The sequence below is a fragment of the Chrysoperla carnea genome, chromosome 5 (genome assembly GCF_905475395.1).
Source record: "Chrysoperla carnea chromosome 5, inChrCarn1.1, whole genome shotgun sequence".
Classification (NCBI taxonomy): domain Eukaryota; kingdom Metazoa; phylum Arthropoda; class Insecta; order Neuroptera; family Chrysopidae; genus Chrysoperla; species Chrysoperla carnea.
The window spans coordinates 18,412,729-18,428,980 of record NC_058341.1 but is presented as its reverse complement, the minus strand read 5'-3'; the positions used below and the strand labels follow the sequence as shown (position 1 = coordinate 18,428,980).

The 16,252-nt window shown below is 29.9% G+C and overlaps 1 protein-coding gene across 1 annotated transcript; it reads right to left on the bottom strand.

Moving 5' to 3' along the window:
• Positions 1 to 1,268: 1,268 nt before the first annotated feature.
• LOC123300605 (adhesion G protein-coupled receptor A3) lies at positions 1,269 to 15,552 on the bottom strand. Its single transcript, XM_044883202.1, has 8 exons — positions 15,537 to 15,552; positions 10,680 to 10,872; positions 8,794 to 9,000; positions 7,429 to 7,988; positions 6,440 to 6,960; positions 5,334 to 5,661; positions 2,622 to 5,157; positions 1,269 to 1,952 (listed from the first exon to the last, which is right to left on the bottom strand). Exons 1-8 carry the CDS (start codon positions 15,550 to 15,552, stop codon positions 1,583 to 1,585), a joined length of 4,731 nt encoding a protein of 1,576 aa, XP_044739137.1. The 3' UTR covers positions 1,269 to 1,582.
• Between the last annotated feature and the right edge of the window lie 700 nt (positions 15,553 to 16,252).

The window sequence follows — 16,252 nt, the reverse complement described above, 5'->3', positions numbered from 1 at the left end:
AGCGATTAGATTATTATCGAAAAAAACAAAATATTCAAATGAAAACGTTTTTATGAGCAAACACTAATACTATGCGTTTCGATTTTTATTTATTTATTTATTTTTTTTTTTAAATTGCATCCAAATTTATAACAAATAACTATTCGTGCATACGTTTTCATTTTTTTTGAATTGAATTAATGCACATGTAAATATCACATAATTTTAATATAGTACTACCATTTATTTTTATAAAACAGTGATTCTAAAACGTTTTCCTACGTAAAATATTATTAGATATCATCAATCAATCTTAAAATGCATGAATTATTAATGATAATATCTAATTTTTGTCTATTATCTCGTGATTTTTTTTTCCATTTGGAAAAACTGTTTTGGGACACACTGTGAAGACGACATTTTTTTTTTAAATACGCTATTTTTTTTTATAATAACCGCCACAAAATTAAGCATTTTTGTATACCGGGTGATGTATTTGTAAATAAATGTTCATAAATGATTCTCTCCACAGACAAATTCTAATGTTAAACACCGCAGTTTAACATCTCTCCAAACACAACCGATTTTCTTTAAACATTCCTAATAACACTGTGCATTAAATTACAGGCAGACACACACGCACATAGCGGTCAAATTTAGAACACCTCTCTTTTTTCGTCGAGTGAATGTGATTTAGAGTTAACGAATGACTAAGTTTTCTAAATGATCAGAATCTGTCTTTTAAATCGTAAGCAATTGAAGAAAAATTCAAGGAAAAAAAAATGTTCCTTTCTCGATGAACATCTCTATTTGTAACTTGTTAACTCAATAAAATTTGACAAATATAGAGTACTAGCTACGCCCCGCGGTTAAAAGACATTTTGAGAGTTTTTATCGTTACTGTGTAAATTAAACAAGCCTTCTTGAGAAAAATGAGCTAAAAATCTATTTCACAAACTTTTACAAAACTGTTTAAAAACACGGTTCCTGTATGATTGGATAGCATACAGGTACTGTCATTTTTTCGGGATAAAAATTGGCCTTTGTCATTTTCTGAACCCTAAACTATCACTACTTATGCAAATAATAAAATCCTTTGCTCTATGCAAAATTAAAATAAATCTATCCCACTGGCATGATTGAATAACAAACATCCATTTGTCAAAACTTTGACGATTATAATTTATATATCAGATTGTAACGATTATCGATATTCTAGTGAAAGAAATTGAAAACTTTAAATGAGCTTTCCTTGAAACCATGTTTCCGAAGTCGGTGGTTACTTGTTCTCCTTAATCCTTTATAACTGATCCTAGATTTAAATGCTTGAAGAGGAGTTTGGTAAGCTTTTATTTCTGTTGGAGAAAATCATTAATACACATTTGAAGACATTTTCGCTTAGGTATTTAACATTCTCGAAAGCACAGTAATAAATACATTGGGTATGCTTATACACTAGCATCAGTAAATATAAATATTGTACGTTATAAATAATGGCAACAATCATTGGAGGACATTTTTGTTTGTAACGAATAATCTCGACACCCGGTATAAATTAGCATTAGGTTATGAAACTTTAAAGCATAACAAAAACAATTCAATCTCAAACAGTAGTTTCAATTTTAATTTCATCTGAATCCGTATCAGATAAATCATTTGATAATTTTCGACTACTAGTGGCAACAATACCTTGTGCATTAAATCTAAAATCGGTGTTCACTTCAATATCATCTAAGCCCGATTCAAATGATATACTCGGTGGGAATAGAATAGGACTACGACTACGACTTTCATTTAAATAATTTGGCCGATTATGTACAACAACTTGTGGTGGTCGATTGATTTGTTCGTATAATTCATCTAGTTCACTTGCTGACACTGGACTTGATTGTGCACATCGTCCTTCTCGATCATCACAATCATCACAATCACTTGTCACTGAATTGATAACACTTGCTTCTGATGGTTGATACCTAGAACATTAAAGATAGCTTAAAATTTTACTTCACCTGTAACTACTAAAAGTAATTGTGGATGCTTTTTATTGTATGTATTTATTTTTAATATTTGTTGATATTTAGACATATTTTGTCCTGAGGGGGTTCATTTTGGTCGCCAATTCCTTCAATTGTCAGCGGCGGTCCATCAATTTTCAAAAACAATTAGGTATAGAGCCGTTTCTAAAACACCCTTTTTTCAATATTTTTCAAAAAACCTGACTAAAAAGATCGTTCCGGAGAAAAATTTGTGCAACTTTTTTGGATTTTTGTTTTTGATAACATTTCGAACCCATCCCTCATGGTCACATAGTGTATCCCCCAAAAAAGTAACGCTAACTAACATAACGTTGGATTTCAGTTTTGAAGTTTTAATGTAGTGGCGTGGTGGACGCTTCAAATACATAGTGACAGCTGGTAGATCAAAAAACTAAGAGTGACTGTAATAAATACATAGATAAATTTTAATATAGACAATTTTCTTTCCAATTTTTGTACCACCAGCTCTTTTTTATTTCTGAGGCCAGTTCACCCCTGACAAGTATAAAAATACTTTTCTTGCAAAGACCACAATTCTTTTGCTGTGCTATTTTTATTAAAAGAAAAATGGAAGCTTAATTTGATAATAAATTGTACTTATCTTACCGTGAATGAAATAATGTTTCACTATCTAACGTCGTTGTAGATCCATCTAAGAAATGACTATGTAAAGGATTTTCATAAATTGATCGAGGCATATGCGGATATAAAACATGACTGTGAACACTTTCAGCACTTTCTGGATTCTCAGCATAATCATTTTGAATTGATGAGCTATTATCATCTGGTACTAAATTTTGACTAATATCTGTAATCGAATACATTCCTTCATTATTCTCTGGAGTTAAATTACATTCAAGATTTTCCTCCAAAACTATTTCCTCATCCTCTTCTTCTTCTTCTTCTTGTTTTACTTCACTAACTAAATTATTTTCTAAATCATCGATTGTATCTAATTTGAGTGTTGTATCAGCATCATCTTTATCAAGTTCTGGATCTGATTGTGATCCAGAACTATATTCTAAACTACATTGTTGTGATACGGTTCGCATACGATTATCAAATCCATCATCGTCAATTTCATTATTCGAACTAGATTGTTGCGTTTTATCATGTAAATTGTCATGTTTTGATGGCGATTTCTTCGGAGATCCATCGTTATTTTTCGTATATTTTTGTCTTAATGATTCACGCTCAGCTAATATACGACTCACTGATCCAGTAACATGATCAATTAAAATTTCACTTTCATCCCCACTATCTGATAGAATATTCTTATTCTGTTGTTTAGCTTCCTTTATCGGTTCGATGTGAATATTAATATTATTAATTTTTGTTCCAGATCCAAAAATATTTGTATTCTTAATATCAATATTCGTTTTATGTGGAGTTTTTGGAACAGTATTTTTATTACCGGATACAATTGAAGCACTATCACTCAAAGCACTTCCATCACCCCTTGTTCGTCTAGTACCCAAATTATTATGTTTAATCATGTTTTTACGTTGTTTTTTGAAAAATTTCCGTGCTACCGTACTCTGATGTGGATTGTAAAACATTTCCGCAGCACCTTGCGATCCATTATCCGAATAAATGGGTATTGTATTATTTGTACGATATTGTTGTCTATGTAAAACTACAAGATTAACATTGGCAATTTTTGCTTCTGCATCGGGATCGTTTAAATTGACATTATTCAAATCAACAGCTCCTTTTAAGATGTTACTATTTTGTGATTTTGTACGGCTGGAAGTTCGTGAACTTGATCGTGAATTATTAATTTCCGCTGTTAATCCTGATATAGAAGCGGTTCCGGCGCCTGTTGTTGGTACAGGTTGTGTATTCGTTAATGGTGTTAGAGGTTGGTTTAAATTTTGTTGTAAATTCATGTTTGTATCTGATATGGAACGAGTTCGACACCAAACACGTTTTGCATGGGCCCACTTACAACGTACATCACTACGTGCAACTCCATAAAAGAATAGAATAAACGCTCCCAACATCGATGCCGCAACTGCGTATAAAATACTAAAAATACGTTCATCATACGGTATTAAATTTTTAAAAACACGTCGAGCAGTCAAAGCTCCAAATATCCAAACAAATAAATAAAATATTAAAACTATAATATGTGCTTTTAATTGTTTACTTGGACAATGTTCTGGATCTTCGATATTACTTGAAGCCGTTTGCGATGAAATACTACGAAAACTATGACGATCAATGCTGATATTTGGTAAATTTGGTTCTAATAAATCTAAGTCTACATTCTCTGTAGCTTGTGTACCTTCGGATAATTGTCCATGTACGTCAGAACATCGTATGGCACATCGAATCATTAGCGAGCATATTATTATAAATACAATTAAAATAAATGCTGGTACAAAAATTGCACTTAACGCAGGTCCTGAATATAGGAAACAATATGAGTGTGAGGCGTATTCACGCATGTTAACAGCACCACTTATACCGCATACAATTAACGCAATACCCCAACCAACTAAGTACAATCCCAAAATAGGTTTTTGGATCGGTTGATCGGGTGGAGGTAATTCGTCAACCGGTAAATGTATGGAATCTGATTTTGATAATCGTTTGTACATGGTCGTCACACTCACACACATCCATAATAACACCGAAAGACTGAGATAATGTAAAATGATTCCAATAATTTGACACAATTGGATATCTTCTGTTTGATAAATTCCAAATGAAAATATATAAACCAAAAAACATATTGCAATCCATGTATTTATCAAAGAATGTTTCGCACGTTTTGCCATTTGTATCGAATTGAAGCACAGTAAATATGTTAAAATTGTTATGAACAAGCATAAAATTAATACAAATGTTCCAGCATAAATGGCAGGATGTGAAAAATGAAATTTAGCACCTGTGATAAAACTAGTTGGTGCAAATTGTACATCTTGTAGCATAGCGAAATAATTCAGACGATCGCAACTGAATATTAAACTTTCATGGAAGTAATGTGATAACTCACAACCATTTTTGTTCCAACCACCAATTCCGTTGTTTAATTCCATATCCCACCATCCTAATATTGGAGTTTCAACATCTTGAAGTAATGGATATCGATACATGACCGTCACTGGATCACTTAAGTTTGAAACGTCAATGTTTTCTGTGAACAAATAAAAAAAATGGTTATAAAAGTAAAATTAGTTTTCGAGATACTGACAAAAGCTAAAAACATTCTTAAAGTTTTTAAAAAGAAAACCTCATTATTCAAATTAAAAGCCTTCTAGGGTAAGTTGAAATTTTTTAGTTCAAAGAAAATTGATTAATTTTTTTACAAACCTAATGTTGCTCCAACAATTGGCGATGTAACAACCTCCTTAATACGATAATTTGGAAAGAATTTATTATTATCGTACATAGCGATCGTTAATTGTAATGCGTTTGTCATTTGATATCCTTGTTGCTCTAATTGTATGAACAAAGATGCGGGAATTTGTATTGATGCTTCGATTAATTCATCTTCGAACGTCATGTATGGTAAATTTGTTGATGTTGTACAGAAAAATGGTTTTGCAGCACGTTTTTCACGATTATTACTGTACCATGCACATGTTAATCCATGAAAATTTTCTGGTTTTATACGAAAATCATCTACCGCCATATTTGACTGTAAAAATATATAAACTTTAAAAAGAGAAATAAATCTAAACAAAAAAGAACACAATAAACATAATTGTTCTAACACTCTATATATAGATTAATAAAAATTCAGAAAAAAGCACAACATTTCTATTCCTAGACCTCACGGTCCTAAGCCTAATTCTAGCACTAACCATATCTAGATTCTGGATAATTATAGGATGCGCCATTTTTAATGTCGGTATGTAAACATTGAATAACTTTGAAAAAAAAAACTAATTTCTGTATACGAGGTATTTTTATTCAATTTGCTCCTTTTTATTTGGAATATTTGGTCCAAACAGTCACTTTTTGAGCATGCAATGGGGTTCCTTTTGATCTCATGTGAATTCTCCGTTACTTCCACAAATCAGTTTTAGTGTCAAACATTCCAGCGACTGTTTGGTGACGATGCAAAACTTTTGGGTTCACCCAGTTCATTGGAACGCCTAGGTTGTTGATGAACGGCATGTTGACGACCTCCCACTATCCAGTTCTCAACAAAATTTGACACCAAACGACGAATAGTTTTGTCAGACGGTGCCTGTTGGCCACGATATTTTCGACGATATGCACGTTGAGATAACACAACTGAACGACTATTTACAATATACAGCGTTAGTATTTCGGCGCGTTGTTTCGGTGTGAAGCGATTCATTGTTAAAACTGTACAAAATTGAAGTTTCGAAAATTTGTCATACCGACACAAAAAATGACGCACCCTGTACTAAAAAAATGAATATACGAAATAACAGACAATGAATTACCTTAAGCGATTGAGGTGGTGGTGTATATTCAGAAATAATTTCAACAGCTTTAACCAATCGTGTACACGCTTTATCCTCAATTTGTGCATCCTCCAATAATTTTTTATTCAAATTTAACAATGAACTCACAATATCAATTAACACTCCACCCAATTCACGTTCAGTTTTTACAAAACTTATATAATTTTCAATTGTACGAGCAATAAAAACAATATCAACTTTATCTTTTAATAAACGACCATCACTTGTGTAATTTTTTAAATGTCGTACCGATTCCAAAAAATTCCCTTTTGTTAAATTTAAATTGACTTTGGAAAATTGTTCTAATATTTTCGTTACTTCTGATATGTATGGACATGCTGTTGTATTTAAATTAGCCCATGTACCGAATTCCGTACATTGATATATGGCTTGTGTCACATGGTATAGACCGTTTAGTTGATGTCCTTGGCATTGTTGTTCAACAATATTGTCAACGATTGTTCGTGGCCAGATATATGTACCTTTATTATTTGTTGTTACTGTAAATCAAAAATTAAAAACTTATTATGTACAATGTTTTTGACTCTTTAACTTCCCAGTGTAATGGAATGTGTCAGATTTTCGAAATCGAAATTTACAACACATATTTACGTTTCATGGTCAGGAAAAGGCATTAACATCAATTTGGAGGAGTATGCGTGCGTGTGTGTGTGTGTACGTACGTACGTCCGTGGTCATTTTTTCCTGATCGATATTGCGCGAATAAAAACTGATATCCACTTCGTTGAGGTGTCGATCAAAGCGTATTAACGGCAATATGATCCGAAAATAATTTCATAACATTCGGTCGAGTCATAGAATATTATGTAAGAAGAGGGATCGGTGGGCTCGACAAATCCTATGTCGACAAAAATGAGCTTTTCTTTTTTTCTTAACAAGATGGGTTGCTTAACTTGAATAGTTCTAGTTCCCGAATTACAAAGAAACTTAAGCTTTTTATTATTTACCTGATGTAGGACAATATTTTGTGCTATTTGATATGACAACCAACGAAACAGATTTCGAATGATTTCCTTTATCCGACGATAAATTACATGTCCATTGTCCAGAATGATTTCGTGAAATAATACCAATATTTAATATACTTTCAAAAATACCACTATCATCCAAATACCGATTTTCCACTTTAATATCACGAAATTTTTCAATTGGATCTTCTAAATTAAAACGCCAATAAATATACGCGGTTCCAACAAACGATGAATATGGTTCCTCTAAATGTAAGACATCTGGAATTACACCTGGTGCACGACATTTTATTTTAATATTATCGCCTTCATAAACAATTTGATTTTTATCTGGTTTTAATTCAAGTTCGGTGAGATCACGATTACCAACTGGTGATCGACAATGTATATCAACACCAATTTTTAATTTACGTAGCGGTCGATCTTTAAATGGTGCTGCACATTTTGGTGGTGTTATAAATTTTGCTGATGTATTTTGTAGCCAATCCAGTAGCCAAAGTAGTTCGCAATCACATGTTAATGGATTACTTGAAATATCTCTGTAATGGAAAATTTTGAATTTAGATATGGTTCAATTTTAAGCTATATTGTAACAGGTAGTCTATCGAAAAAATTACTGCCATTTTCATAATCGAAACGTATTGATATGAGCTTTAATTTTCTACCATATGAAACGAAGGCAAAGCTATCTCTTTGAACGGCCAAAACGAGAAAATAATTTTTCTGAACTTTTGATAACTTGAGGCCATCTTAATTTATTAATAACTAAGGCCATCTTCATTTTTTAATTACTTTTGTTTATTGAAGTGCTTTTTGATACTCCGTCTGTTGCGTACACGGTTAATGTTGAAATTTTATGATTATAGTTTTTGATATTTAATCTATCAAAGAAAACATCTTTTCGGAAAATCTTACCAGCGTTTCATCATAGTCTGATCGGTTCAAGAACGTATAGGCACGCATACTCGGAAAATCCTACCAACGTTTCATCATAGTCTGATCAAAGGTTCAAGAACGCATAGGAATGCAAACATAATAATAATGATAACAAAACATAAGAGGGGTACCACAAATGAATCCCTTGCACCTAGACCAAAGGGTACTTTGTGCTCTCCTTGAGAACAATCTGTCACCCGAAGGCGAGACGTCTTTGGACAATAGATGCTATTTTAAGCAGATGAAGCTATCAGATCAATCGGAATCGATTCCTTTATTCGATATCTTCGCGTTAGATAGGTCTCCGGCCCTTGACCCATCTGTATTAAGATATTGTCCGGAAGATTGCGAGTTTTTGTTAAAAAACGAAATAGATTCCTTTCTAAATAAAAAACAAAATATACTTACAATTGCTTTAGGCTGGTTAAATCATCAAATGTGCCACGTATAATTGTATTAATTTGATTACCATTAATTTTTAAACGTTCCAATTTTGTTAAGCCGTTTAGCCAGTCTTTATGTATATATTTTAATGAATTACTTGATAAATCTAATCTTCTTAAATTTGGCAACTGTTTAAATGTATTTGGTTCTAATGTAGTTAATTTATTTTTACTTAAATCCCTTTAAATAAATATATAAATTACAATTTTAAAAAGTCTCAAGAAAAAAAATTGAACAATAAGTTTAAACTTACAATTTTTGTAAAATTGGTAAATTCAAATTCGGTATTAAAGTTGTTAACAAATTTGATGATAAATCTCTGCAAAAAAAGATAATTACATATTTTAACTTCCAAAACATTTTCCAAAAATTTATTCAACAAATGACATGACACTCGTCCACTGCGCTAGGCAATTTCCATTTTAAAAGTAAAGACCATCGCGTAATAGCCTTCAACTTCCTTGTCCCCATTTATCCCCTTCCCATTACACTCAAAATATTCGTCTTTGCTTTTAAGATAAAAATTTTCTGGTGAGCGGAGGGGGTACTGCCAATATGTTAATAAATTATAGCCTATATATTATTCTGATATATAAACTACATTATTGTACAGTTTCATTCAAATCCATGCAGTAGTTTTTGCGTAAATGCGCAACAAACAAACTCACTTTCACATTTATAATATACAGGAATCGTATTTAAACAGACTTTATTGATTTTAAAATTGATCGAAAAGAATCAAGTTGGATTTTTTAACGGTTTAAGTAAAGTGGTCTCTCCATTGCCTAATTTTAGAGTTGGCGTATTAACTTCCAAGAGAATGAGGAGGCAAGTCGAAATGGGTTAAACAAACTTTAGACTAAATATAATATACCCTTCAAAGATTACATAATGCTTGTAGAGCATAAAAATCTGTTGCTTCTACTCTGGTGATCATCGCCAGTTATTTTTTTTTAAAGTTATGCATATTTGAAAAATTAAAAAACCTTCAAACCTTCAAAAAGCGAAAAAGATGAATTTTTGACTTTATTTATACCGAGTATATCTACAAAATAAATGGTCAATACTCAAGGGACAAATTAGCTCCGTGAAAATAGCACCCCCGATTGAGAAAAATTGATCTGCCCGCCTTCTAATTGACAGTTATGACATAAGTAGAAATTATGACATCAGCACCCCTCCCCCAGATGCAAATTCTAATAAAATGTAGATGTCATTCGGTTGTCAACGATTTGTCCTTCAATTTTAAACTTCATAAAAACTTTATTTAAAACATAAATACAATAATTATAATAATACAATTTGAATTTTTTGTTCAGGAATTTCAGGAACGTCTGATAATATATATGACCAAAGATAGTTATGGACCATCCTGATTATTGCGCCTTCAAAATTTGCTACGAAATTCAAACAAGTATTCTAGAGGTATTTTCTAGATTTCGTTTAACAAAAAGAATTTCTTAATTTTATTGTGAGCAATTTTCTTTTTGTTCGCTTATTTCGTAGCACTTTATATTATTTAGCAATACGATATCTTACACAATATACATGATATACCTAGATTGGAAATGGATATCTCTTTAGTCGATTTATTTAGGTTTGTGGAACAAATTCAGGATAATCTACGCCCTTGTACTTACGTAGCCAAGGTAAATTTTTTTGATTTGTTGGATCCAATTAAACAAAAGCTAGACAAAAATCTTTTCTAGACAAATTAACAAAGCTTACTACATTCAATTTTCATATTTTGGAATAAGAAAATATTTCTACAGAAATGTTTAGGTTTAATTCTTCACTGAAAATGATGAATTTAACCATAAATAATAAAAGAATTTCAAAAACCAACTTACAATTGAACTAAATTTTCAGCTAGACTAGTAAAATCAATTTCATCAAGTGAATTAATTTTATTTTTAATACCGCCACATTGAGCTTTAAATAAATCGGTACCGGTGCTCGATTGTGTTTTTAATTTTTTACAAATACATGGAGCTGGACATATTTCTCCATTTATTAAATACACTAATAAATATAAACTTAAACCTAATATAAATGCTTTTAATTCACGCATATTTTATTTAAAAAAATTTATTTTAATTTTTATTTAAGTCATATTTTTATTCGTTTACAAAAACAAAACAAACTTAAATAGAATATTTTTAAGTTACATAATTATTAGATAAATATATTTTTAGTAAATTTGTACGTTTTGTATAACATTTATATTTAAATATTTTTTAAGTTAATGGCATTTTTTTTAAATTATTAAAAAACTATTTTGTTTATTTTTATGACAGTCGTGACACGCCATGTTAGTTTTTTTTTATAATAGGTTTATTGGTTTTTTAAATAATTCGACAGCTAGAGACATCTACACTATCGTTTTTTAATCTATTGTAAACGATGTTAAGCGATGTTCTTTTGTTTCATAGTTCTTAAATTATGCCGTATAGTGGCGACACTAATATCAATGTTCATAATTTAAAACATCGGAAAAGTATAGTTTTTCCTTAAATACAGTAAAAAAATATTTTCATTTTGTAATTATTAACTTATTACAGTACAATATTCATGCAATATTACAAATTCGTTATAGTTTCAATAATTAAGAATATATGATTTACTGTAGTTCAATTTTAAATGTGTAACATTTATAAGTTTGTTCTTTTTACTCTCGAAAATGGACAAATTATAATAAGGTATTAGGTTTATAAATACGTATTTTGACAACCATGTAGTCATCATCAGTTCAGTACAAATAAGCTAATCGTAATTACTCTTATAGTGTATGTTACTAGTTGCTAATTTATGGTGATGGTATGCAACTATAAGAGTATTTGAGACTAGCTAATTCATACTGATGATGACTACATGGTAGTCGAAATACTTTGATTATATATAAAATGAATATTTTTTTTTGATTAAAAACAGCTAATTGGAATGAAAAGAACAAACTTATTTGAATCATATGACTAAAAAGCATTTTGTATTTTAAACAAATCAATACAATCCATTATAATAAAACAATCAATTTTGTATTTATTATTATAAATTGTGTATGTACTGATACCAAATACATTGGTTGCAGTCTGTACTTGTATTAGGTAAATACCTAGGGGAGAGTTTTATACCTTAGATCATAATTTACATTTTAACTTGAGCGAGAGAGTTGAGCGTCGAGAGTTGGTAGCTGATCGTTGAGAGTTGATAGTTGATCGTTAAGAGTTAATAGTTGAACGTAAAAAGTTGATAGTTGAGAGTTGAGCGTTGAAAGGTGAGAGTTGATCGTTGAGCGTTAAGAGTTGGGCGTTGAGCGTTGAGTGTTGACTTTGAGCTGTGAGCGTTGAGAGTTGATTGTAAGAATGGATTCCCCCACCCTCACTTAAGGGAATGTATAAATTTATTTTTAATACCTCAGCCCCTCCCCCCAAAACGTAATTAATGAATGGCCCTTAAGTTGTAACCTATACATGTGTACAAAAGGGATCACCAACTTGAAATTTTCAGAAAATATGCATTTTGATACTTCCTTTATTTCCCTGAAAACCGCAGTTCATACGACGTCAAACAGTGGAAATTTTAAGTGTTACCAAAAACTGTGAACACACTATAAACAATGCCACCAATACCAAGATACAACACTTTACCCAATAAAATATAAGTATATTTATATAATATTGTTCTATAATTAATTTACCGAAAACCTATTAACAGGTTAATTTCATATTGTTTATTGATTTATTTTCATTCATTTTTATTATTATTATTAGCTACCAACCTTTTTATTGTACACCTAATCGATTTATTTTTTATCAATAAATAATAAATACTTCACTTACAATATAAATAACATATTACAGCTACCACCTACATATCGTTAATAGGTTGTTTTTTTTTACATGAATACCTATTTATTTTATGAATTGCATTTATTCTTTTATTCAAATGCCGTCTAATTTACCTACACCATACAAATATGTTTTTTATTTTAATTAGGTGCTTATTTATAGGCAATAGTTAATACATGTTTGTATGTAACATTGCATAAAACTATTTTGAAAATTAAATGTGTTATATATTTATATATATATATTTTTTTTTGAAAAGGATAAAAAGCACAGCTCATTTTGTTCATAATTTAGTTTAGAAAAAAAGCCATACTTTTAGAATGTGCCTCACGACTCTCCCTTCATTGTAAACCCCCGTTAAGCCGCCGAAAATGGTTAACATATTGCAAACAGTAAAATAATAGAAAATATATCAATTCAAAGCGTTTTTGAGGTGGCTAAATTAAAATTAGAAAATGGCGTTTTTTCGCTGAAAATAGTCATGTTTACCATCAAATAAAAGTAAAATATAAAAAAATAAATAATAAATTTTTGTTTCGTTTTATAGGTAATTTATTAGAGAGTGTTCTTAGCTATGTTTAAAGTGCGAGTTCAGGGTTCCGTACCCGAGTTTAGGATTTAGGTGCGAATTTAGGGTTCTACTATGTTATTATCGTTGTATGTGCAGTAAAACCAAAACTGCCTGATAAACTTTAGGTAAACATACCTATATGTGTTAAAAGAATTTAAGAAGTTGTAAAATATGTGTACATAAGTATAATAAACGTTAATATTTGACACCTGAATTAGGGATCCTGACTGGTTATTGTCTATGTTTATTATTTCTTCAGATTATATTTTTAATATGTAAAGATAATGTTTTTGACTTGACTTTTCTTAAAAGTCAAAAATCATTACATTTAACTCTAACATTTAAAATAACAAATAAATTTTATTTTAAATTGTTTAAGTTGTAATTTTTAAAAATATTTGTTAAAACCTTTAATATTACCTTACGATTATCTATTCCAGATGTTTCTTTAAAATTAGTAAAACTATTAATGTTTTCAAAATATTTATTTTTTGCAAGATTTCTTACTTATACCTATTCGTTGTGTGCGTAGTCATGGTAGGGACAATAAATTCAATGCCAGCGCTTCCAGTGAAAAATTTTGGCGATAAAGGATGCTATTATGACTAATTTACAATTCAATGTTAATGTTATAGAAAATTTCAAATTAAAATTATTGAAAAACACCAATTAATTAAACTTAATGCATTAAAAATTGTGAAAATAAGAAATCAAATTGCATACAAATATTATTTTTCAAATGTAAATTATCATAATTATTTATTTAAATTTGTGAGACAATAATATTAAATTTTCAATGTACAATCATAAATGCAATCCATACAATTATATATGCATCCATACAATTCTATAATGAAAGTAGTGTATCGTTACCATGAAAACGCCTCCAATAAAACTCACGCACGGTGCGAATACCTTACAAGCTCTAAGATTTGAACAGTTTTTCAGATTTGAACAGTTCGTCGTTTCATTTCCGAAAAATATTTATCGGAATTTCACAAAATACCTACCTACTTTCGTTTTTCCAAAAGTAAAAATATATTTTTTCGTATCTCCTAACTTGATTAAAAAAAAAAAAAAATAATAATAATAATAAAATACTTTTTTCCTATCTATGTATTAAAAAAAATCGATTCAATATTTTCCACTGAATGTTTGAAACTGATAAAAAAAACTTGCATCATACAGAAAATATTTTACAAAATGATAATAAAAAAAAAACAAAGATAAACATATACTCTAAAACATATATTAAAATGGATAAACAATACACTTTTTAACAAATTTTAACATGGTTTTATAAAACATTAAATATTTTTTTCTAATAAAAAGAGTTCACTATATATATAAAATCAATGTTATAAACAAAGATAACTATAATTTTAAAAAGTGAGTGTGTAATAACAGTAAAGATTTTATTAACATTTGTATGTATCTGTTAATGTTATTTATATTATGTTCAAACAGTCAAACAGATACCATGATTGGTTAAGAACAGATGCCATTTATACCCCACCATTATGTATGGGTGGTATTTTGTATTATTCATATATAGACCAATCATATTATAGTATGGGCGGAGTTTGTATGATATTAACGATCGTTTTAACAACATTGTTAATAATGTTTGTGGTGGGGTGATATTTTGTTTTAACATTTATTATTATGATGTTTTTGTACTATCTTTTTAAAACTTATAATATTTAATATGAGAATATACATGAGAGTAATATTTGTAGGTTATTTACGGATGTATACCATTTTTTTTCTTCGGGTTTTTTATGATAAATTGTTTATTTTAACTATTATTTATTATATAGAAAAATAATACTGTCACTGAAAAGGTGTTATTTCTATTCAATTTTGTTGGTGTGCGCGCAATCGATAAAACATTTTTTTGACGTTAATAATTCAATGAAAGAAAGCTTCCGATTTATTTTTTTTTAAGAATGTAAAATTATGACTTTTATATATCTGCGGGGATATTGCGAATGCGAGTATTTGTGACCCAGAACTTTTACATTATTTTTTATTTATTGCCGACGTAATGTGTGATTTTGTCTTATTTCTTTCTTATAATTATTTCATTTAAATTTTTTGATTTCTTGCTTTACAATAAAGCACGAATCCAGAGGGGATAATTGAAGGGAATGCCTCTTCAAAAGTAGATATGGAAGCCCCAATTTTTATAGCTTACATAATAGCAAATAAAAAATAGCTGTAACAAAGGAACCAGTCTTATTCACTTCCAAAGCCCAGCTATATAAAAGAAAACTATAGCTTTTTACCTGCAGTTTGATGCATTTTGTAAGAATATATCACCTTCAAAAACCACAATAAATATTTTCAGCTAGATTTTATGAAAATTATTATAAATTAGCTTTTATAGTACCTAGGTACAATTTTTATAAATTTAGCTAAATATTTTTTATTTGAATAATAAGATACCTACGGTTTTATGATTTTTCATGGCATGACCTTGAAATTTTCATGGCATGACCTTCCTTGGTCTTGTTTCCAACAAAACTTAAAGCCATTAAATGTACGTTTTGCAATTTCCTTACCCGGTTTTCAAAAGGTTTATTATATTATAAAAAATAATAAACTATATACTTTTCCAAACGCATGACTATAACTATATAAATAAGCGAATATTAAGGGGATAGTATACCTTCTAAGATTCAGGAACCGTTTAAGTCTTATTTATCATTTTTTCTTCAAAACGCTACAAATTCTCCAAATTAAACTTTACCCATAAAAACTAAAACGCAGCGTTAAAATAAAATGACTTCGTATTTGTGTATGGGTAGGGTTGCCTTTTTGCATGTGATTGTTTTCACGCATGCCCACGAATGAATTGTAGTCATTGAATTCATATTTTTTTTAAATGTGGGCTTCCGGGAAGAATCCGAGTCATCACTGGTTCCACTATACCTTATATGACTAGTCTTTCATGCGACCTCCACATTGTCTGATTGTCAATTTATTATACAGCTATTGTCAA

Bases quoted from the DNA above. Each gene is read 5' to 3' on its own strand.
- LOC123300605 (XM_044883202.1), bottom strand. The intron at 9,001-10,679 runs GTAAGTTGGTTT...AAGGGATTTAAG, and splicing joins GCTGAAAATTTAGTTCAATT to TAAAAATAAATTAACTACAT. The intron at 1,953-2,621 runs GTAAGATAAGTA...TTAATGTTCTAG, and splicing joins GAAACATTATTTCATTCACG to GTATCAACCATCAGAAGCAA.